The sequence below is a fragment of the Cupressus sempervirens genome, chromosome 11, assembly GCF_028749045.1.
Source record: "Cupressus sempervirens isolate cs-2001-9-10 chromosome 11, ASM2874904v1, whole genome shotgun sequence".
Taxonomy (NCBI): domain Eukaryota; kingdom Viridiplantae; phylum Streptophyta; class Pinopsida; order Cupressales; family Cupressaceae; genus Cupressus; species Cupressus sempervirens.
The window spans coordinates 370,326,507-370,349,123 of NC_143128.1; the positions used below are offsets into that span (position 1 = coordinate 370,326,507).

At 38.7% G+C, this 22,617-nt stretch overlaps 1 protein-coding gene across 1 annotated transcript; it reads right to left on the reverse strand.

The window, feature by feature from the left end:
* Positions 1-21,142: 21,142 nt before the first annotated feature.
* LOC149529614 (protein INAPERTURATE POLLEN 1 homolog) lies at positions 21,143-22,393 on the reverse strand. Its single transcript, XM_089809292.1, has one exon. It carries the CDS (start codon positions 21,986-21,988, stop codon positions 21,425-21,427), a length of 564 nt encoding a protein of 187 aa, XP_089665418.1. The 5' UTR covers positions 21,989-22,393; the 3' UTR covers positions 21,143-21,424.
* Positions 22,394-22,617: the final 224 nt, after the last annotated feature.

The following is a 22,617-nucleotide window of genomic DNA, read 5'->3' on the forward strand; positions in this document are numbered from 1 at the left end:
CCCTTGTAGTAGCAAAATGTGTGAAAGTAGACACCTTATATCTTTGTATAGGTCATATTGTTCCTTCTACTTTAATTATTTTAGAGAAAAATGAATGTTCAGGAACAATTGCTACAGTTGAACAAGGAGAACAAATACTTGCTATAAATTTTGATACAGTGCTATGGCATGATAGACTTGGGCACATGGGTGAAAAAGGTATGAAAGTACTTCATTCAAAGAAAGTTCTACCAAGTATGAAATGTGTTAATATGGATTTCTGTGAAAGTCATGGGGTAAGTGCACCAAGTTGTGGTGCCAAAAGGGGGGTATAAGTGGACACCTTTTTTCTAAAATCAACAATTTCTAAACTTCGACAAGAGTTTGAAGATAGTTGCTCAAAATTTTAAGATGTGACAAAAACAAAAGTAGTAGTCTTTTGAATCTAGTTTCTAAACTACTAATTTTTTTTCAAAATGGTTTAGTTTTAGGCCCTCAAAAAAGGAGGCCATAGAAAGAGGTACTATTTTTTCAAAAAAAACATAACATAGTGCAAAGTGTGGCCCCCCTAAAATTTTAATTTTTATTTTGAAATTCTTTCATCGCTCTAGTCAAAAGTTACCTAACACCGTGTAGTTTATCCCAAGATTTTTAGGTAATTTTATAATGTATATTTTTTTTTATGAATTTTGTAAGTGGACACATCCCAAAAACATGAAATATCTATGTGCTCCACCAAAAATTATTGAAAACTAATCCAAAATAAAAACTTCTTTTTTTCAAAGTGTGTAGAATGGAGTCTAGTTTCTAAAAAACTAACTTTTTGCAAAATTCAATGAGTGGGCTAAAATCTACTCCCCAATTAGTACATGTTGGCTTTTGAGAGAAATTGGACATACATTCAAAATTAATTATAGTTGAAAGGCTTGAAATAATATGAATTTGAAATAAATTATATGGTTATATAGCTAAAACAAAGATCTATAATACTATGTAACCTGATTTTATCGATTCTCAACCACAGGAAAACTTGAAGAAGAGCACAGAAGAAAAAATAAGCATTTTTTGTATGCTTGCTACAAAACATGTCTCAGACTAGTTTAGAGCCTCCAAACTTTTGGGTTGGATCGCCAAGGAAAATCCAAGCCTTAGACTTGGTGGTATCCAATGCTTTAGATAGTGCATGCGCACAATAGTGCATATGTGCTATAGTGCGTGTGCACTATTTAAAGCATTTTTAAATTCAAGGCTTAAATAGTGTGTACACACTATAGTGCATGTGCGCTATTTAAAACTTTTTAAAATTGAAGACTTAAATAGTGCATACGCACTATTTAAGCCTTCAATTTTAATAGAGAGGATGTATAAGGAGAGAGGGAGAGAGGGAGAGAGGGTAAAGAGTGAGAGAGAGATTAGAGGTTGGGGAGAGAGTAGGGGATATGATGTAGAGTGATAGAGAAGAATAGAAAGACAAAAGGGAATAGGGAAAGAGCATAGAGAGAGAGAGAGAGAGAGAGAGAGAGAGAGAGAGAGTTCACATAAATTAAATAAATAATTAAGGTAGGGGAGGGGGAGGGAGAGAGAGAGAGGTGGGAGTGGGGTAGGGAGAGAGCGAGGGAGAAATGGAGAGAGGGGAATGGAGAGGGAAGGAAGGAGGGAGCAAGGGAGGGAGGGAGGGAGAGGGAGGGAGGGAGGGAGGGAGAGAGAGAGAGAGAGAGGATGGGGTAGGGAGAGAGGGAGGGATGGGAGTTCAAAGCATACGTGGGATAGGATACATAGAGGGACATAGAGTATGGGATGGAGAGGGAGAGGGAGAAAGAGGGAGGGAGGGAGGGAGAGAGAGAGAGAGAGAGAGAAAGAGAGAGAGAGAGAGAGAGAGAGAGAGAGAGGGGTAGGGAAAGAGGAAGGTAGAAATGGAGAGAGGGGAATGGAGAGGGAGAGAGGGAGGGAGAGAGAGAGAGAGAGAGAGAGAGAGAGAGAGAGAGTAGGGGATGGGAGTTCAAAGGGTACGTGGGACAGGATGCATAGAAAGAGAGAGGGACATAGAGTAGGAGATGGGAGAGGGAGAGGGAGAGAGAGAGAGAGAGGATGAAGTAGGGAGGGAGGGAGGGAGAAATGGGGGAGAGATAGGGAGAAATGGAGAGGGGGAGAGAGAGAGAGAGAGAGAGAGAGAGTAGGGGATGGGATTTCAAAGCGTACATGGGATAGGATTTATAGAAAGTGAGAGGGACATAGAGTAGGGAATGGGAGAGGGAGAGAGAGTGTGTGTGTGTGTGTGTGTGAGAGAGAGAGAGAGAGGGAGTAGAGGATGGGGGATCAAAGGGTACATGGGATACGATGCATAGAAAGAGAGGGAGGGACACATAGTAGGGGATGTGAGAGGGTGGGATTAGGATAGAGAGAGAGAGAGGGAGAGATTGATAAGGAGTAGAGAATGGGGGATCAAAGGGAACATGGGATATAATGCATAGAAAGAGAAGGAGGGACACACAATAGAGGATGTGAGAGGGTGGGATTGGGATAAAGAGATAGAGAGGAGAGAGGGAGAGAGAGAGAGAGGAATGGTGGTTCAAAGCATACATGGAATAGGATGCATATATATATAAAGAGAGAGGGACATAAAGTATTGTATGATAGAGGGAGAGGGAGAGAGGGGGAGAGAGAGAGAGGGAGAGGGAGAGGGAGGGAGAGGGAGGGGGAGGGAGAGAGAGAGAGAGAGAGAGAGAGAGGGGGGGGGGAGTAGAGGATGGGGGTTCAAAGAGTATATGGGATAAGATTCATAGAAAGAGAGAAAGGGACATAGATTAGGGGTTGGGAGAGAGAGAGGGGGGGCGATGAGGGAAATAGTATGAGATAGGATGCAAAGAAAGAGAGATAGGATGGGGTAAGGAGAGAGGGGGAGAGAGAAAGGGAGGGAAGGAGGGAGAGGGAGAGAGAGAGAGATAAAGTATTGGATGATAGAGGGAGAGGGAGGGAGAAATGGAAAGGGAAGGAGAGAGGGAGCAAGGGAGGGAGGGAGTGAGAGAGAGAGAGAGAGAGAGAGAGAGAGAGAGAGAGAGAGAGAATAGGGGATGGAAGTTCAAAGCGTACATGGGATAAAATTCATAGAAAGAGAGAGGGACATAGAGTAGGGGATGTGAGAGAGAGAGAGAGAGAGAGAGAGAGAGAGAGTAGTGGATAGGAAAGAGAGAGGGTGAGATTGATAGGGAGTAGAGGGTGGGGGTTCAAAGAGTACATGGAATAGGATGCATAGAAAGAGAGAGAGGGACATAGAGTAGGGGATGGGAGTGGGATAGGGGGAGAGAGAGGGGGGGGGGGGGGGGGGGAGGTTGGGAGTAGAGGATGCAAGATCAAAGGATACATGGGATTTGATGCATAGAAAGAGAGGGAGGGACACATACTAGGGGATGTGAGAGGGTGGGATTGGGATAGATAGAGAGAGAGAGAGAGAGAGAGAGAGGTGAGAGAGAGGGGGGGATGAGGGAAAGAGTACGAGATAGGATGCAAAGAAAGAGAGAGAGGATGGGGCAGGGAGAGAGAGAGAGAGGATGAAGTAGGGAGACAGGGAGGGAGAAATGGAGAGAGGGAAATGGAGAGGGAAGGAGGGAGGGAGCAAGGGAGAGGGAAAGAGAGAGAGGGAGAGAGACAAAAAGACAAAGAGACAGAGAGAGAGGGACATAGAGTAGTGGATGATAGAGGGAGGGGAGAGAGAGAGGAATGGGGGTTCAAAGAATATGTGGGATAGGATGTTAATAAAGAGAGAGAGGGGGGGACATAGAGTAGTGGATGATAGAGGGAGGGAGAGAGAGAAGGGGGGAGAGGGAGGAGGGAAAGAGTATGGGATAGGATGCAGAGAGAGAGAGAGAGAGAGGATGGGGTAGGGAGAGAGAGAGGGAGAAATGGAGAGAGAGAGAGAAGGGGTTTCTATTTTGTATGTGATTTCCAATAGTGCATATGTGCTATAGTGCACACACGCTATTGAGAAATCCATTTTTCCATAGTCTGTACATGCTATAATGTGCACGCGCTATTGAGAAATCCATTTTTTCATAGTGCGTACATGCTATAGCATGCACGCGTTATGGCCTAGGCTTAACAAGCCTATACCCAGGCCATAGTGCATACACGCTATTGGAAATTTTGAAGAAAAAAAATTGTGTCATCTTTTTGGCACCACAACTTGGTGCATTCACCCTATGTGTATGGAAAACAAAAGAGAGTGAGTTTTGTGAAGACTGGGAAGGAAAATAAAAGAGAGAAATTAGAGCTTATGCATACATATGTATGGGGATTGGCTCAGGTATCTTCCCTTGGTGGCTCTTGTTATTATGTTACATTTATTGATGACGCAACTAGAAAAGTATGGGTTTATTTCCTTAGACAGAAGTTTGATGTAAAAACAACCTTCCTTCATGGTGATTTGGAAGAAGAGATATATATGGCTCAGCCATAGGGATTTAAGGTCAAAGGTAAGGAGAACTTAGTGTGCAAATTGAAGAAAATTTTATATGGCTTGAAGCAAGCACCTCGTCAATGGTATCTAAAATTTGACAGTTTCATACATAAGCATGGATATAGTTAGTGTCATTCAAATCATTGTGTTTATTTTAAGAGGTTGGATGATGACAGCTACATTATTTTATGTTTATATGTTGATGATATGCTTGTAGCTGGGTCTAACATTGATCACATTAAGGGGCTGCAATGCCAGTTAGCACATGCATTTTCCATGAAGGATTTGGGGGCAGCAAAACAAATCCTTGGTATGAATATTTGCAAAGATAGGAAGAACAGAAAATTGATGTTATTACAGGCTGATTATGTTGAGAAGGTGTTGCAAGGTTTCTCTATGGAGAATGCTAAAGCTATCAGCACACCTTTACCTGGTCATTTAAAGTTGACTAAGGAGATGTGTCCCAAGACACAAGAAGAGGATGATAAGATGTCCAAGGTACCCTATGCTTCAGCTCTAGGAAGCTTGATGTACACTATGGTATATACAAGGCTAGATATTGCACATGTAGTGGGAGTCGTTAGTAGGTATATGAGTCATCCAGGAATTGAGCATTGGAATGCAGTTAAATGAATTCTCAAATATAGGAGAGGAACATCCAGTAAGTGTTTATACTTTGGGGGCTCAACTACTGATTTACAGGGCTATGTTGACTCAGATTTGGTAGGGGATATTGATACCAAGCAGAGTACTACAAGTTATATCTTTACTATTGGTGGGGCAGCCATGAGCTAGGTTTCTAGATTACGGAAGGTTAATGCTTTATCTACTAAAGAGGTAGAGCATATTGCTGCTATAGAGGCAGCCAAGGAGATTATATGGCTTCAATTCTTCTTGGAAGAATTGGGACACCCTCAGAGGGATAATTATTTTTTTACAGATAGTCAAAGTGTCATTCATCTTGTAAAGAATTCAGTTATGCATTCAAAGACAAAACACATTCAGTTGCAGTACCATTTCATTCGGTCAGTTTTGGAGGATGGACAGTTAAAGTTGGACAAGATACATATAGATGACAATCCAGAAAATATGTTTACAAAGGTCATAACAAGGGAGAAGTTGAAATCCTCTTCAACTTTAGTTGGTCTTCTAGACTGAACATGAATAAAAGAATAGTAGAGTCCAGGGTGGTTTGATCCAGTGGGAGCCCCATGTGGTAGCGGTATTGCTATAGGATCAGTCTCCAAGTGGGAGATTGTTTTCTAGTGTGGAGTCTAATCAGTCCCCAAGTGGGAGATTGTTAGTTTGTGGTGACTGATCAGGGAAGTACTATACATACTTCATAAATTCTTTGGGGTTCTAGATCATGGCTAATGTATGGTTGACATATGGCCAATATGTTGCAACCCTAAAGTGGTAAAAATACTTGTATAAAGGGCTTAAGGTTAAGGATTGTTTCATTGTGCTGATGTGAAAATTGGTTCTAGTGGTGGTATTGAGCTATAAGGGATTATTGATTGTAATCAGGTTGTAATCATTGGATTGTAATAATATTGGACTTGTTGTTTGGTGGATGTAGCCTAGGGATTAGGTGAACCACGTTAAATCTTAGTGTCTTGTGTTCTTTTCTATGTGATCTATTATTTTCTATTATTGGTTATATTTGCATGTAATTGTTGTTTATGTCTGTGGTTTAATCCTAACACTAACTTCCCAACTCCTCTCTCACTCTACAACACTACCCAAACCCCTCTTTTATATTTGCATGACCACAAGTCCACTCAAGTTACAAATAGAATCATCTAGAACCTAAATAAACACAACATGCCTTAGTCAGGTAACAACAATCATTAAATATGCATTGGAGAAAGAACCAAGACCCAAAATAGGTCCTCACACATCCCACAATTGATCTATGTCACGATCACATGCAACACAAATAAAATGCACAATCGACCAATCAAATCTCTCAAGAACACCTAGTAGATGAACCAAACCACCGAGCACACCACATATACACTGAGCATACCAAAGCCATGTTCATCGAGCTCCCTATTCACCAAATATGAGTTCCACCAAGAAAATCATCAACTAAGCACACTAGTATTACCAACTCCCTTTATTTTTCAAATCCCTTAGTTGAAACTACAACTGAGAACTACCCCATTAGTGACCAAGTGTCGCCTCCTTTCAATTGAGTTCTCTAACTCCAATGTCAAAAGCCAGTCCAACATACATGATTTCAACTACCCCAGTATTCTCTTGCATTAGACACCTTGGGTGTGAAATGATGTTCTCAATAACTGAAAGAACATCTTCTGAGTTTTGGTACATAAATCCTGAACTGGTTCTCCGCATACATGTCCAACAAGTTATCAACCTGTACACTCTATCATTTGCTCCACTTCTACAAATCCTTTCTTACAACAGATAGTTGCTTACTTTCCTTCTTCACATATTTTCTCATGCCACAAGTTTGTTTTCGTGTTGATCTCTAACCCCTTGAAAATCCTTCAACTCAACTCTCCTACTGAAACTCAAGGTTCTCCTACCGAGCTCTACATTCTGCAAAGGAAATAGGGAAAACTTCCTACCATCCTTCTCAATAGTAAACACATTCGTGAAAAAATCATGCACTGCCATGCAATCATACTGGCAAGGTCTACCAAGTAATATGCTACAGCTACTCATGTCCACAATATCACACAACACTTAATCCATATACTTCCCAATCTAAATAATTAACAAGACACTTCTCCCTCACTTCCAAAGCATGTACATCTTTCGACCACTGATCCTATAAGGGCAAGGATGTCTTACTCTCTTCAAACCAAGTTTCTAAACTGTCTCCTCACTAAATAGGTTATCAGTATTACCACTGTCCACAAACACATTCCATCATTTATCTTCAAACTTGCATCAAGTCCTGAACAAATTTCTCCTCTGACAAGGTTCCAATGCCTTCTTACCAACAAACTATCTTGCACCTCGAGCTCATTTACCAAAATCTCATTCTCATTTACCATAGTAACTCTTCTATCCCCATCCTTTCTGTTAGGACAGGAACAATTAAAAGATATATTCCCTTCTTCACTGCAATTATAGCAAGTGCTTTTGAATCCACCTATACTTGTTCTTCTCCTATGTTCAACAAGTTTCGGTTCATCTTCAATAGTCATTTTATCTTTTAGTGAGTGTTCTTGACTCTCCTTTCCTTGGGAATTATCTTGATGTCTTCTCTTCAACATATCTTTGGCCTTCAAAGCATACTAATAAGCATCCTCAACCAAATCAATCTTCAACATACCAATATGAACCTAAATATTGTATCTCAACCCATTAATATACCTGGCCAAATTTTCCTTCGAAAGTTCTCTATGTCCATACTGAATAGTCAACTTGTAAAAATCTTCGATATAATATTTCACAGTCATATCCTTCTGCTTATTCTACAACCTTTCAAATAACTCAATTTCATACTTAATAGGAATGAACTTAGCCTTCAATTTTCTCACCATCAATCTCCACCTAGTGATTTTCATTTCACCTTCCTCTTCTCAATCTCTGTGCAATTATTTCCACCATATAGCATCATGTCCTTTCAACTTAGTCTATGCCAACCTCACTCTGAGTGGATCTCCAATATCATCTAACTCAAAGTAGTCTTCTAGCTCACTAATCCAATCAAGCATGTCCTTGAGATTCAAAGTACGTGAGAAGTTAGAAACATCCATCTTATGCTTTACTTTCAACCACGCTCCAAATCTATCCAACTGACCATTTTTGTCTTCTGTAGATCTCTCCATATGATCGGTCCTATCTTCTCCACTAGATCCAACAACCTCAAAGTCTTCACCAACTTCCTCATAACCATATTTTGTACCCACATTCCTTAGTACATGAGTTATAGCCCTCATTATCTCAGCGATCCTGTTAGTCTTCATCAACTTCATCTCAGATCTAAAATTCGATCTAACCTTCTTTGAAATCTTAGTCTCTGTCACATCAGAGAGATCGAAAATGGCCCTAGCCCAATCTTCTCAGAGGCATCTTCCAATAGTAAACTTCCTAGTTAAGCGCACTCAAACTGGAGTGGTACTAGGATGGGTGACCGCCTAGAAAGTCTTGGTGCTTCACCCCTATGAGCATCACTTAGATCCAATGAGTGCTAAGCATTCCATTTATCCTCATGAGAGATGGATTCATGTTGAATCACCACTCATGGAACATGGGTCAATGAGTTTGACTCAAAATCACATAGTTAAATCTTGATAGCAATATCACAATTTGACTTGCTGTGGAAATTATCTCCTACTTATCAATTGATGAGCTTAAGGGGCTTTCTAATGAATGGTTCATAAGGCACAACACTTGGTGAAGGTTTTGCAAATGGGGTTGCAAACTTTGGGTTTAACCATGGAGGAAACTCCGTAGTTAAGCGTGCTTAGGTTGGAGTAGTACTGGGATGGGTGACCTCCTAGGAAGTTTTGGTGCTTCATCCCTGTGAGCATCACCTAGATCCAATGAGTGCTAAGTGTTTCATTTATTCTCATGAGAGATGGATTCATGTTGAATCACCACTCATGAAACATGGGTCAATGAGTTTGACTCAAAATCACACAGTTTAATCCTAATAGCAATATCACAATCTTCCAAGATCTTTGAAAAAACACCTTTACAACAAATCCTGCCTGAGAACCTTGTAATAAACCTGAGTTGTTTGCAAGTTAGATTGTAGCCTGTCACTTCTCATGAGCAATTAGGAAGGGTTCAACAAGCTCAAGCACATGGATGTACACTAACAATCACAGAGAATCTCTGCAACCATGCTCTAACAATCACCAACCAGATCAAACCTTTTCTCTGATACCACCTGACATAATGCAAAGTTGAGTGAACCTCCAATAGAGGTGACCAAGCCCCCAGCAAATAACCACATAGCAGAAACATAACACACAACACAACATCTGATAGGAAATCCAACTCTTTATTTATTAACAACTGATTACATGCAATGTATCAAGTTGTAAGGTCTTCCCGATTATGGTCAAATACAAAAGCAAATACAATAACAATCTACAAGGTCACACAAGATCCTAAACAAATCCTAGCTAGCCTAGATTTGTAACAACACGTCCTCTAGTAGAAACACCAAGAATGATTTAAACGTGTGCTTGCAAGCCACCATGCAACCCTCTTGTTTACTAAGCCCAAACTTAGCTACTAACTCTATTAAACTTTGTTCCTCTCAACTACTCCTCTCTAGCTAACTTCCCAACTCCTATCTCACTCTCCAACACTACCCAAACCCCTCTTTTATACTTGCATGACCACAAGTCGACCTGTTACAAATATAATCATCTAGAACTAAAATAAACACAACATGCCTTAGTCGACTTACACCAATCATTAAATGCACATAAGAGAAAGAACCAAGACCCAAAATAGGTCCTCACACATCCCACAATCAATCCACATCACGATCACACACAATATAAATTAATTGCACTTGTTGACCGATCAAATCTCTCAAGAACACCCAGTTGGTTAATCAAACCATCGAGCAACAACATCAACCATCAATCATGCCACATATTCATTGAGCATACCAAGCAATCATGTCACCGAGTTGTCTATTCACTAAGCATGACTTCACCAAACAGATCATCAACTGAACACCACTAGCATTACCGAGTCCCTTTAGTCACTGAGTCCCTCAGGTGAAACTACAACTAAGAACTACCTCAATAGTGATCGAGCATCACCTCCTTTCAATCGAGTTCTCCAACTCCAAGGTCAAAAGCCACTCCAACATACATGATTACAAACTACCCCGAGATGTTCCTGCATCACTTTCTCTCATTTCACCAAGGAGGAGGCTTCTCGGTGGTTTGGATGAAATCTGTTGTCTAGTGTGCTTAGTATTTGCCCAATTTTTGTTGTGTAGACTAGTGGTTCTCCATAGTTTGTATCTAGTCTAGGTTAATTGTAGGCTGGGTTGTGATGGTATTTTGCATTTGATGGGTGTTGATGGAGGTCTTTGTCTACAAATCTTAGTGGTTATGCAATCTTTTTTTATATCAATAAAATCTTTTTTAGCGAACAAAAATTAATAAATATAATTAAATCTTTAAAATTAAAAATTAAATTAATAGATCTTTTAATTTAATACAATTGTATGTTTCTTCTAAAAAATTAAGATTGTCTATTATTAAAATTGATATATCTTTTGATGTAATTAATTTAAAACTAAATATATAAAGTGAGAAGAAAAAAAATGAAAACTAGTATCTTGTCAATAAACATCATGATCAAATATAATAAAAATTTATAAAATGATAATCATTCTATATATATATATAACATTTTAAAATCTATTATTATTTTGAATTGCCTAACATATAAACATCACATAAATAAGTATCGTTCTTCATAGCATTACATTTAACATTAGTCCCTAATTCTCATATTCATTCTTCATAGCATCACATTTAACATTAGTCCTTATTTCTCATATTCTTTTCAAATAAATTCTCATCAAATTCAAATATGGGATGATAGAGACGTTTTATTACATTTCATTTTGTATTTGGCCATATATTTCCTCCTCAAAAAGCAGAGCAGAAATATATTTCCTCCTCAAAAGGCAGAGGAATTGGTTTTGTTGTTTTTTTGGGCAGACATCTCGAACGTTCCGCGAAGATGGAAAGTGGCACGAAATTTGAATTTTCCATTGGCAACAGAAAAACCAGACCGTTGGGTTTTGATGCTTTTTTAACTGGAGGCCCGTTGATAAATTCAAGCTCTATAAGGCTTGTTTTGGTCTATTTCTCGTTTACAGGATTGATCTCGTTAATGTGTTTCGACGCTGTTGTTAGCAACGAAAAAAGCAGACCGTTGGGTTTTGGCGCTTTTTTATCTGAAGGCCCGGTGATAAATTCTGAGCTGGGCAATGCAGGGAATTCAAGCTCAGAAATAGCAATTGAAGGGTTCCAAGAACAGGGCATATAGAATTGAATAACAGAGAGTATAGGGAGTTGGGTAGCAGAGAGTATAGAGCATTTGAAATACGTAACAAGCAAGGGCAGCATGGGTAGGAGAAAGCTCGAGAAATGCTACAGGGAAGACAGACGTAAAAGGAATTCAACATTTTTAACGAGAAAGGGAGGCCTCTTCAAGAAAGCTTCTGAGCTTTCATTACTTTGTGGTTGCCGTATTTTCATCAGAGTGGAGTCTGAAAATGGAGAATTATTTGTAGAAAATTTCAATGGTGGTGCACGTGAAACTGGCCTGGATCGACATTCTCCCTCCAAAATCCTATCAGGAAATGAGGGCTTATCCGTGCAGAATTTCACAAGTGGTGCAAGTGCTGCTGATTTGGATCAACATTCTCCCTCCGAAATTCAATTAGAGAATTGGGACTTGTTTTTGCAGAATTTTACTAGTGATGTTAGTGCAAGTGACCTGGATCAACATTCTCCCTCTCAAAACCGATCAGAGAATGGGGACTTGTTTTTGCATAGTTCTAATGGCGGTGCAAGTACAAATGATTTCTCTAATCAGGGCAATATAAGTGAAGAGATGGAGATGGATCAAATGGGACCATCTTTTGTTCTTCCTGCAGATAATGATTTCTCAAGTCAGGGCAGCCTTCAAGGCCCTTCTTCAACCCCATTATATGAGATGGAAAACCTTCTCGATAGAAAGATGGATGAAAATCTTTTTGCTGCTCTTCCTCAGCAAAACGCTATCCCTCCTTCCATTGAGGAAAACCCATATCCTGAAATTTATGACTTCATCAATCCTTATTCTTTTCTTGAAATGGAAATGGGAGAAGATCAACATTCTCCCTCTAAAAACCGATCAGAGAATGGGGACTTGTTTTTGCATAGGTCTAATGGCAGTGCAAGTGCAAATGATTTCTCTAATGGCAGTGCAAGTGCAAATGATTTCTCCAATGATGGCAGTATAAGTGAAGAGATGGAGATGGATCAAATGGGACCATCTTTTGCTCTTCCTGCAGATAATGATTTCTCCAATCAGGGCAGCCTTCAAGGCACTTCTTCAACCCCATTATATGAGATGGAAAACCTCCTCGATAGAAAGATGGATGAAGATCTTTTTGCTGCTCTTCCCCAGCAAAACACTATCCATCCTTCCATTGAGGAAAACCCATTTCCTTATTCTTTTCTTGAAATGGAAATAAGAGAAGATCCCAGGCTTTGTGAGCACTCGGAAATTTGTACAGTTGATACTCATTATTCCTATCAGTCAGACTTTTCATCGGGAAATTCCTTTGTAAGCACAGGAGAGATAGATTTTTGGTTCCCAGAATAAATCATATATTGAAACGTAGATTGTAATTAAGTTCTGGGTTTTGCCAGATGACATGTATATTGAATATTATTAAAATGTATGTTGAATATTATTGAAATGTATGTTTCAATTTCAAAGAGACCATTGTGTTCGGCATTATTGTGATTTACAAAGATTGGGTAAGTTTGTTTTCCTTATTTTCCCGTGGTGAATATGTGGTCTTCCTTGTTGAGATCCAGGGGCTGCTTCTTCGTAGATGAGCCAGGTACATTTTTAAGGGTTTCAATGTATGTTGGTTTAGTTTAGATTGTCAGCTGATAAGTGAGTTAGCCTAGACAAGACATTGCATTAGGAGTAATGAAGCAATTATTAAGAAGCTTTTGTAGGAGATTGTCCTCCAAAGACAATATTTGTGCTCCTATTTGGTTTAATTATGCATTTGAATTATAAGTAATGGTGGATTTATAGAACTACCCGATAACTCATTCTGACATGGTTTTAAATTGTTGGGAAGCTTGTACTGTCGTTGCTATACATTTGCTTCATTTGTCTGTTCTTTTGCACCCATTTCTTGAGGCATCTCTTTGACCTAGATTCCTGGCAAGGACTTACAGTTTCTCAGCTGAAGTATGCCACACCCATAATTGTAGGTCGTGACCAATTTTACCCTTTTCAAAATCACTGCGAATGTGCTTTGTTTTAGATGTTGCAAGCTGTGAATTGTACCCTCTTCTCCCAACATGCAGATTACTATTGGGTGTATAGTGTGTTACTATGTTGAATGTTGAATGGCTCTGGTTCATGTTGCAGTTTTGGTATGTTAAAGTGTTTCAATTTGATATGTTAAACATCATTTTATAACAAGCATTTCAAGTTATATATGTATAGCATACAACACACACTCCGCCACCATCCCCCCGTTGTTCCAAAATTGAGGCCCTTTGTCACCCCGTCTCGGAAACTTGTCCTAGCAGCCCACCATCACAATGTACCCCAGTGCTGGTGTTAGACTGGACATTTTACACTCAAAGGCATTTGCCAATTCAAATTGTATAATTTCAATTACAGTGGACACACTTTGGCATAAATGCTGCATCCTGGGACTTTCACCTTTTCAAATTAGGTACGAAGTATATGTTGCAGTTAATTCTACATTTGAAGGCCATGGCAAACTATACCCTTCTCAGCCACACCGGGTATGTACCTTGGCTTAGATGATGTATCGGAAAACTTGTTCCTTTTTCTTTGAGGTGTTCTGCACCCAGAATTTAACATGGTATGCCTCTCAACTTTACACTTGGAGACCATTGTCAATTCTTCCCTTTTCAATCACTTCAGCATATTGCTTTCCTCGTATGCTGAATTCAATGACTTGTACTTCGTTTGTTGGGGTATGCCATAATGGAATTTCACACCTGAACATGTTTTTGAGAGATTTGATTCTGAAGCAGCATTTTTCCTGTCTTAGACAGGTCAACCAGCCTTTACTTAACACATGCATTGTCAAACTCTCAAAATGCGAAGAGGTGCAAATTTGAAAATACACATTAGATAAAGTTTTGAGTTTCAATTGTTTGAGCCAGAGTCTATTAATGCCCTTGTGGTGTGCTGTTTAGGATGCAATCTAAAAAAGCATTGCCTTGCCTAACTTGAGCTCACGAGCTGTTCCAATGCCTAGATATTTTATTTTGATTTGTTTTAGAACGTTTGAATATAATTATCAATTATCAGCTGAGTGCCTTCTTCATTTTTATGGGTTTCCTTTCCATAGCTCCTGTTAAGGCTATGACATTCTATTTAGAGACCTCATCTTTGGGGTATGCCATAATGGAATTTCACACCTGAACATGTTTTTGAGAGATTTGATTCTGAAGCAGCATTTTTCCTGTCTTAGACAGGTCAACCAGCCTTTACTTAATACAGGCATTGTCAAACTCTCAAAATGTGAAGAGGTGCAAATTTGAAAATACACATTAGATAAAGTTTTGAGTTTCAATTGTTTAAGCCAGAGTCTATTAATTCCCTTGTGGTGTGCTGTTTAGGATGCAATCTAAAAAAGCATTGCCTTGCCTAACTTGAGCTCACGAGCTGTTCCAATGCCTAGATATTTTATTTTGATTTGTTTTAGAACATTTGAATATAATTATCAATTATCAGCTGAGTGCCTTCTTCATTTTTATGGGTTTCCTTTCCATAGCTCCTGTTAAGGCTATGACATTCTATTTAGAGACCTCACCTTTGGCTGCTTCTTCAAAAATTTCTCTTTCAACACCAGCAACACCGTCTGGTGCATCATCATCGTCCTCAGCAACACCAGATTCTTGCTTTTAAAACTGTTGAAAAATCTTCTTCAAATTGATCAAATTATCAGTTCCTTCAAACATAAATAAAAACTAAAAAGGGAAGAGATAATCAGCATGCATACACCATACAAAATAAAACATAATGGTCCTAAGTTTACACCACTAAACCAATGTACTACAGACAATGATGTCTAACCAATTATGACAGAAGTTTACTGCATACCAAGCTGATTGATGATACCAGGAAGGAGATCTTGAAGTTATGGACATAGTCAATGAAAGCCAAATTTAGTTACTTCCCAAATGACAAAACAAAATTATGAAAATAATTCATGGCTGGATGGCACATGTTTAAAGTGTTATTTAAAGTGCTGTGAAACATTGGAGACATATGGGTACCGAAGTTGTAATATGTAAACAGAGATGCTAGGATTAAAAAATTTAACAGCAACATTAAGGATTTCTTCTATTTAAACTCTTGAAGAAATAGACTTTCTTGAAACAATGCCAAAATTATGTTAGATAATCGTTTTGTTTAAGAGGGAACTCTTGCACATCACAAAGGCATAGTTACTGTGAGTGGCATGGAGTGTAGTTCAAGTGGAGTTGAACAAAATGCTGACCTTGATGCCTTTGATCATGACAAGGGTGAATATGAATATTAGATACACTTGGAAACCATTGTCAATTCTTCCGTTTCCAATCACTTAAGTATATTGCTTTTCTCAGATGCTGAATTCAATGACTTGTACTTCGTGGTTGGGCTTTGGCACACTCAGAATTTTATGGAATTTCACACCTGAACATGTTTTTGAGAGATTTGATTCTGAGGCAACCTTTTCCCTCAGTCTTAGACAGATCAACCAGCCTTTATTTAACACAGCCATTGTCAAAATCTCAAAATGCAAAGAGGTACAAAATTTTAAATACACATCAGATGAAATTTTAAGTTTCTGTTGTTTAACCCTCAGTCTATTACGCCCTTGTGGTGTGTTGTCTAGGATGCAATCTAAAAAAAACATTGCCTTGCATAACTTCAGCTCCTGTGCTGTTCCACTGCCTAGATATTTTAATTTGATTTGTTTTTTAACATTTGAATATTCACATTCAATTATCAATTATCAGTTGAGTGCCATCTTCAATTTTGTAAAACTTGCACAAAATATGGTTATTTAATATTATACTCAACTTTAGGCATTCTTGAACCCCAAACCAATAGTCAGATCTTATGGAAAACCGTTTAGGGTCAAAAGAATTTTTGGTACCTTCATTTCCCATTTTCAGATTTCTGAAGTTGGAAGAATCTATGATTTCAGAGCAAAGGGTCTTTGATTTTGACCTTGTCTTGGCTTGTCCTCTTTGTGTCTAGGGATACTTTGGTTTGTTCTTTGGCCCTTTCTTTATTTCACTTTTTTATACAAGAAAACATTATAGATAGAACATGCAGGTTTTTTTTTAATATCTAACTTGTTAGAACCTTCAAATATATTCATTAGACTCAAGGACGGTAAAAAATTCAGTGAATGGTCAATTCTTTTGAACATTGTATGGTTCCACATTCTTTTTTGGTTGACAAATTGGCATTGTCGGAGAATCTCATATAGGTAGAATTAGCAGTCAAGATGATAAAAATCATACAAGACAGAGTGTGGATATTTCCTACCATATACTGTCAGAAAATTGAGCACGATGTGAGAGAGAGAGAGTGCTTAAAGGGAAAATAAATCCCGTCTGTCAAGAAATCCATGGGGAAGCTTTGGCTGTTGTTGATAATTCTTGTAAGATATTATACAGAAGATCATCAGGAATGATTATTTGAGGTTTTGGAGGAATGGATCAGTAGTTTTTGTTGTCTCATATATGCTAATGAATTGAGATATTTAATTTAATAATTCACTCAACAACTAGCAGGATACTATCCTAACACCAAATGGAGATCTAAGGGGTACATAATCTCAGATTTGAAAAATAAGCCTTGCTGATCTTAAGCAGTTAAGAACACTTTTTAACACTTGAGTTGCTACTGATGGATCAAATTTTGATGGGGATGATTTCTTCTGGTTAATTTGTTCTTGAAAGCAATTCATACTCACACATGCAGAAGATTAACCAGTTGATTGCAGCCATGAAAGCAGTTGACTTGGGGGACCTTCTAATTTTGTTGAAGGCACTATGGTTGAAGTGCAGTTGAGGTTTGTGGACAGGTCATTTAGAATGCATGAGAATGAAATTATGTGAAACCAATAGATTATTCTGAGATCAAATTAATATATGCTCTCAATAGAATGACTACAAAACCCCAACATCTATGCAAGCAACAAAACCTGTGTGCAACTGCTAAACTCGATGTGCACAAATAATTTGCATTGAATATCTCTTCAAAATACACCAATATGCACACAAAGCAAAACCTATATATAAATCTTAAACACATGACATAGAGAAAATGGAGACACTTTCAATGCCCACCAGCATGCCACTCTTATTTGACTGAAAAATTCTCCCTACTGTTTTTTTATCCACCGACAATCTAGAACTTTCCACCATTAATAAACTTTTACCCCTCTTTTAGTGTAAATCCCGAATGGAAGGTATACAGATTGTGGAGGAACAATATTTTCTAATCAAGTGAATATTAAAGAAATGCGCATCAATGACAGATGAAAAATGGAAAACATGGATAGAGACGTAATCATAACCATCTGTCAATATCTGGTTAAAAATGTGTATTTTAACGTTGCCAGAGATAAGACAGTAGCATAACTATGAAAAAAGCTTCATGATCTATAAGAGAGGCCATCAAGGATGCTGAAGATAGAGAGACTGATCCAAATCAAGAAGGGGAAAGATCACTGTGGAAAGTTAGGGCACGTGAAGAGAGAGTGTTGAATCTGAAAGATCAAAATCAGATGCCAACTAGCACAAATGGATGGTGAGACCAATGGTGTAACTTGGGATACTTTGATATGCCCTTTGTCCATTTCTTTATTTCACTATTTGGTACAAGAAAATACCTTATTGACAGAGCATGCAGTTTTTTTGAATATCTAACCTGTTAGAAGATTCAAATGTAATCATTAGACTCAAAGATAGTAATGGATCGTGACTGGTGATGCAGAGCAATCTAGGGCTTTATGACAACTATATCAAATGCACAAAATGTAGTGTTGTTTCCCAATGTCCTTAACGACAAAAAGTAACTCAGATCACCCTTACCATGCACTTAGCCTTCCCACTGACCCACAAGGATTCTAAAGGCCTCTAATTATCCAACCCAACCAAAATGATTTTCTTGCCAAGTTCCAAGTGCCTATCTTCTAGGCGAACCCCAATATGGTGTCCAATTAGACCTCCAGTGACCATATATCCTACTTTTCTCAAATTTTCTCAAACAACCTTCAGAATAAGTTCATATTTTGAGACCCATTTGACTCTTATTCAACATATCCAAACCCTACTACATGGTATTTTGGACCAACCTACAACAATGGTTGACTGTCACTATTTTAAGGGCTAGTTTACCCCACTTTCACAGAGGAACCCCACCCAATATTTATCACCCAACCTTGTAACTTGGTATAGAATGTTGTTTTGCTCCTAATTAGAGAAATATGCACCAAATACGACTCTATAGGCCTTCTACATGAATATTAAAGAAACGTGCATCAATGACAGATGAAAAATGGAAAAGAAGGATAGAGACATAATCGTAACCATTTGTCAATATCTGGTTTAAAATGTGTATTTTAATGTTGCCAGACAGAGGACAGTAGCATAACTATGAAAAAAGCTTCATGATCTATACAAGAGGCCACCAAGGATGCTGAAGATTGAGAGACCGATCCAAACTAAGAAGGAGAAAGATCACTGTGGAAAGTTAGGGCACATGAAGCGAGTGTTGAATCTGATAGATCAAACTCAGAAGCCTAAGCACAAATGGATGGTGAGACCACTGGTGTAACTTGGGATACTTCGATATGCCCTTTGTCTATTTCTTTATTTCACTATTTGGTACAAGAGAATACCTTATAGACAGAGCATGCAGTTTTTTCGAATATCTAACCTGTTAGAAGCTTCAATTCTAATCATTAGACTCAAAGCTAGTAATGGGTGTCATCAATGGTGATGCAGAGCAATCTAGGGCTTTATGACAACTTTACCAAATGCAAAAAATGTAGCATAGTTTCCAATGTGCTCAAGGACAACAACTAACTAAAATCACCCTTACCATGCACTTAGATTCCCACTGACTCAAAAAGATTCTAAGGGCCTCTAATTATCCAACCCAACCAAAATAATTGTCTTGCAAAGTTCCAAGTGCCTACCTTCTAGGGGAACCCCAATATGCTGTCCAATTAGGCTTAGTCACCAATTAGGCCTCCAATGACTGTATATCCAACTTTTCTTTAAAAAATCCCAAACAACCTTCAGAATAAATTACACATTCTGACACCCATTTGGCTTTTATTGAACATATCCAAACCCAACTATGTGGTGTTTTGGACCAACCTACTCCAATGTTAACTGTGGCTATTTTGAGGGCTAGTTTACCCCACTTTTACAAATGAACCCCACTCAATATATATCACCCAACCCTGTAACTTGGTATAGAATGCTGGTTTGCTCCTAATTAGAGAAATATGCACTCAATTTAACTTCTACATACAAGATCCCCAAATTTCCCTCAAAACCCTCATCAAACTAGGGCTTCTTCAAAACCCAGTCAAATCTCACTTCCAGATGATACAACTTACCATTCAGCATCTATTCAACATATTGGAACATAACCCAACAATAAACCAATGCCTTCTTCAGGCACTGCTATACCTTTAGCACAAAATCCCTTAAGTTTCAGCAGTTTCTTCTTTGGTGTACACCCTCAAATTCCAACTTCTGTACAATTTCATGTTAGCCCATTCTATGAGAAACTGATGCAACATTCATAGAATGGCCATTAGTTTCATTAGAACAACAAACTGTTAAGGAAATCTGTGCCCTCTAAAAGCTTATCAGCAGGAAATAAGGAATGTGACAACTAAAAACCTCTAATTCATTCACCTGTATATGAGAATGCTTGAAACACTTACTCCTGAATCATCCACAAGTATGAGACCCTCAACGAGAATGATCAATCATTCATAACTTAGCAATATTTGCCCAAAATATGCAGTATTTATCATCTTTCCTTATCACAGTCTGTACATTCCAGGCTTCCTTTCCATACCATGCCCTCCATATGCCTTGACCTGGCTATATAGGATGCATTTCAACTAACCAATCCAAGTTGGTTTCAAATGATTACAACTTCATTTAGGGCCTCAAACATGTTTTCCCTCCAAAAACAAACTAGCCGTTATACTATTTGAATTTTCAAATTTTGAACTAAATTTAAATAAATACCTAAAGACAGCACTTTGATAGTGATCACTTATCTTATTACATTGTTCAAATGCCTAAATTCCTAATTTGACCGTTATTCTTTTTTGGCAACTTTTGCCATGTTTACATGAATTTGGTTAGAATCTTTACATCAGATACACCATTGTGGAAGGCCATTACTGGTCTTAAGATGTCCAAATTCAACTTGCTTGGTCCCTTGTATCCTTCTTCCTGCCTGGGACCCCTCATTGGTCTTCCTGCTCTATCGGTGCCCCTGCACAAAATGGTCAATTCTTTTGAACATTCATGGTTCCTCATTCTTAATTGGTTGACAAATTGGCATTGTTTGTGATTCTTATGGAGGTAGAATTGGTAGTCAAGCTTATAAAAAACCATACCACAGAGTGTATATATTACCATATACTGACTATTTTTTTCTTGAAAATAATTCATACTCCCACCAGGAGAAGATTAACCCGCTGATTTATGAAAACCATGAAAGCGGCTGAGATTGGGGGACCTTCCACGAGTCTAAACAGTCTAAAAGACCAAGCTCAAACAGTCTAAAGGATCAGAATTTTAACAAATACAAGAATGAAGAGCTGCATTCCATTTTCAACTTCGATTTGTTATCACTATCAAACAATGAGAAACAAAAGAATCAAATTCTTTTTGATGTTGACTCTTTTACTGAACATCTTGATAAAGAAGGTAGCAAAATATTGTTCATGGTGCGCCAAAAATTCATTCGATAAAAATACAATGTGCACCATTATTTCCTGGGAAATAAAAATGCAAAGAACATAGTTAATGGTGCACCATTATTCATTCGATAAAAATACATTGTGCACCAATAATTCCTCTGGAAGAGATAGCAAAGAAATGTAAAGGAGATTATTTGAGTTTTTAGTCAGAGCGCTTCAACGATTCAACCAAGTAGGGATCTCTGGAGGAGTTGTAAAGCTGAGCGATCCCTTGATTGAAAAAGAACATGTTAAAAGTTTGAGCACTTCAAGGATTCAACCAAATGAGGATCCCCGAAGGAGATATAAAGCTGAGCGATCCCCTGAAGAAAGTGTGCTGCCTGATAGACATCAGAACCGCTGAGTATGTGGGACACAACATTCCTTCGTAGACGATTCGCATCAAGAAAGATACAACTTAGCTCTCTAAGATTTTCTTCGAGGGCATCGGATCGATCAAGCGCGAAGACCGTGCCTGCGCCGACCTGAACATTACGCAATCTATGGAGCAGATCTTGAAGCATGGGCACCATGACAGTCTGAATCTTCTTAACCCTATTTGACAAACCCTCGCTGTCGGCGGCGAAAGTGATGAGAAGCGCCGAATGGAAATCGCCGATCCAGAGAAAGGACTTCTCGGCCGCGCTTCTCCAGGCGGGCGAGAGGACTTGCAGCACATCCTTCGTGGCTGCCCCTTCCAAAGCCTTGAAGTACTCTTCCAGGTGCTCCTGCAACTGCTCCACCTCCACCATTAGACGCTTCCTTTCTTCCTTCCGCACCACCTCTTCCAGCTGCGGAAGCAGGAAATTCTTCATCTACCACGCCTCCATCGTGTCTTCAATTCCTCTGAAATTCTTAGTTCTCTTTCTTCTCCAGGAGGAAATTCGAAGGAGATTCCTCTGGAACTGTTAGGTTTCTTTCTTAATTCCGAGGAATTTTTAGGGCTCTTTCTTTCCCTGCGGGAATTTTTAGGTCTCTTTCTTCTCCTGGAAGAATTTCGGAAGAATTTTTAGGGCTCTTTCTTCCTGTGCAGCAAAATTTTTAGATATCGGGGAAATTTCGCTCTGAAGTTTTTAGGGCTCTTTCTTTTATGTTTCGATGTACAGAAATCAGAGAAGATCATGTGTCATCAACGAACGATTAAACCTCAAGACAGACTCCTTACGGAGGAATTTTCAATTGAGAATAGTATTGTGGCGGGATCACTCTTTTTTTCAAATATGATGGAGATTAAGCTTTTTCGTATAGCGGCACGATGAGGCCTCATCCCTTTTAGATGTTGTGGTCCTTGCACTCAGCGAGACTTGATTCTTGGTGGGCTCTTTGTGAGCCTTTCAACTTCACTAGTAGACAAAAAGGGCCCTTTGACAAGTGAGATAATTTTAGAGTAGAATGTTCCATGAATTTTGTCGATTTTGTAGTGGAGTTTATGGTTAGATATTTT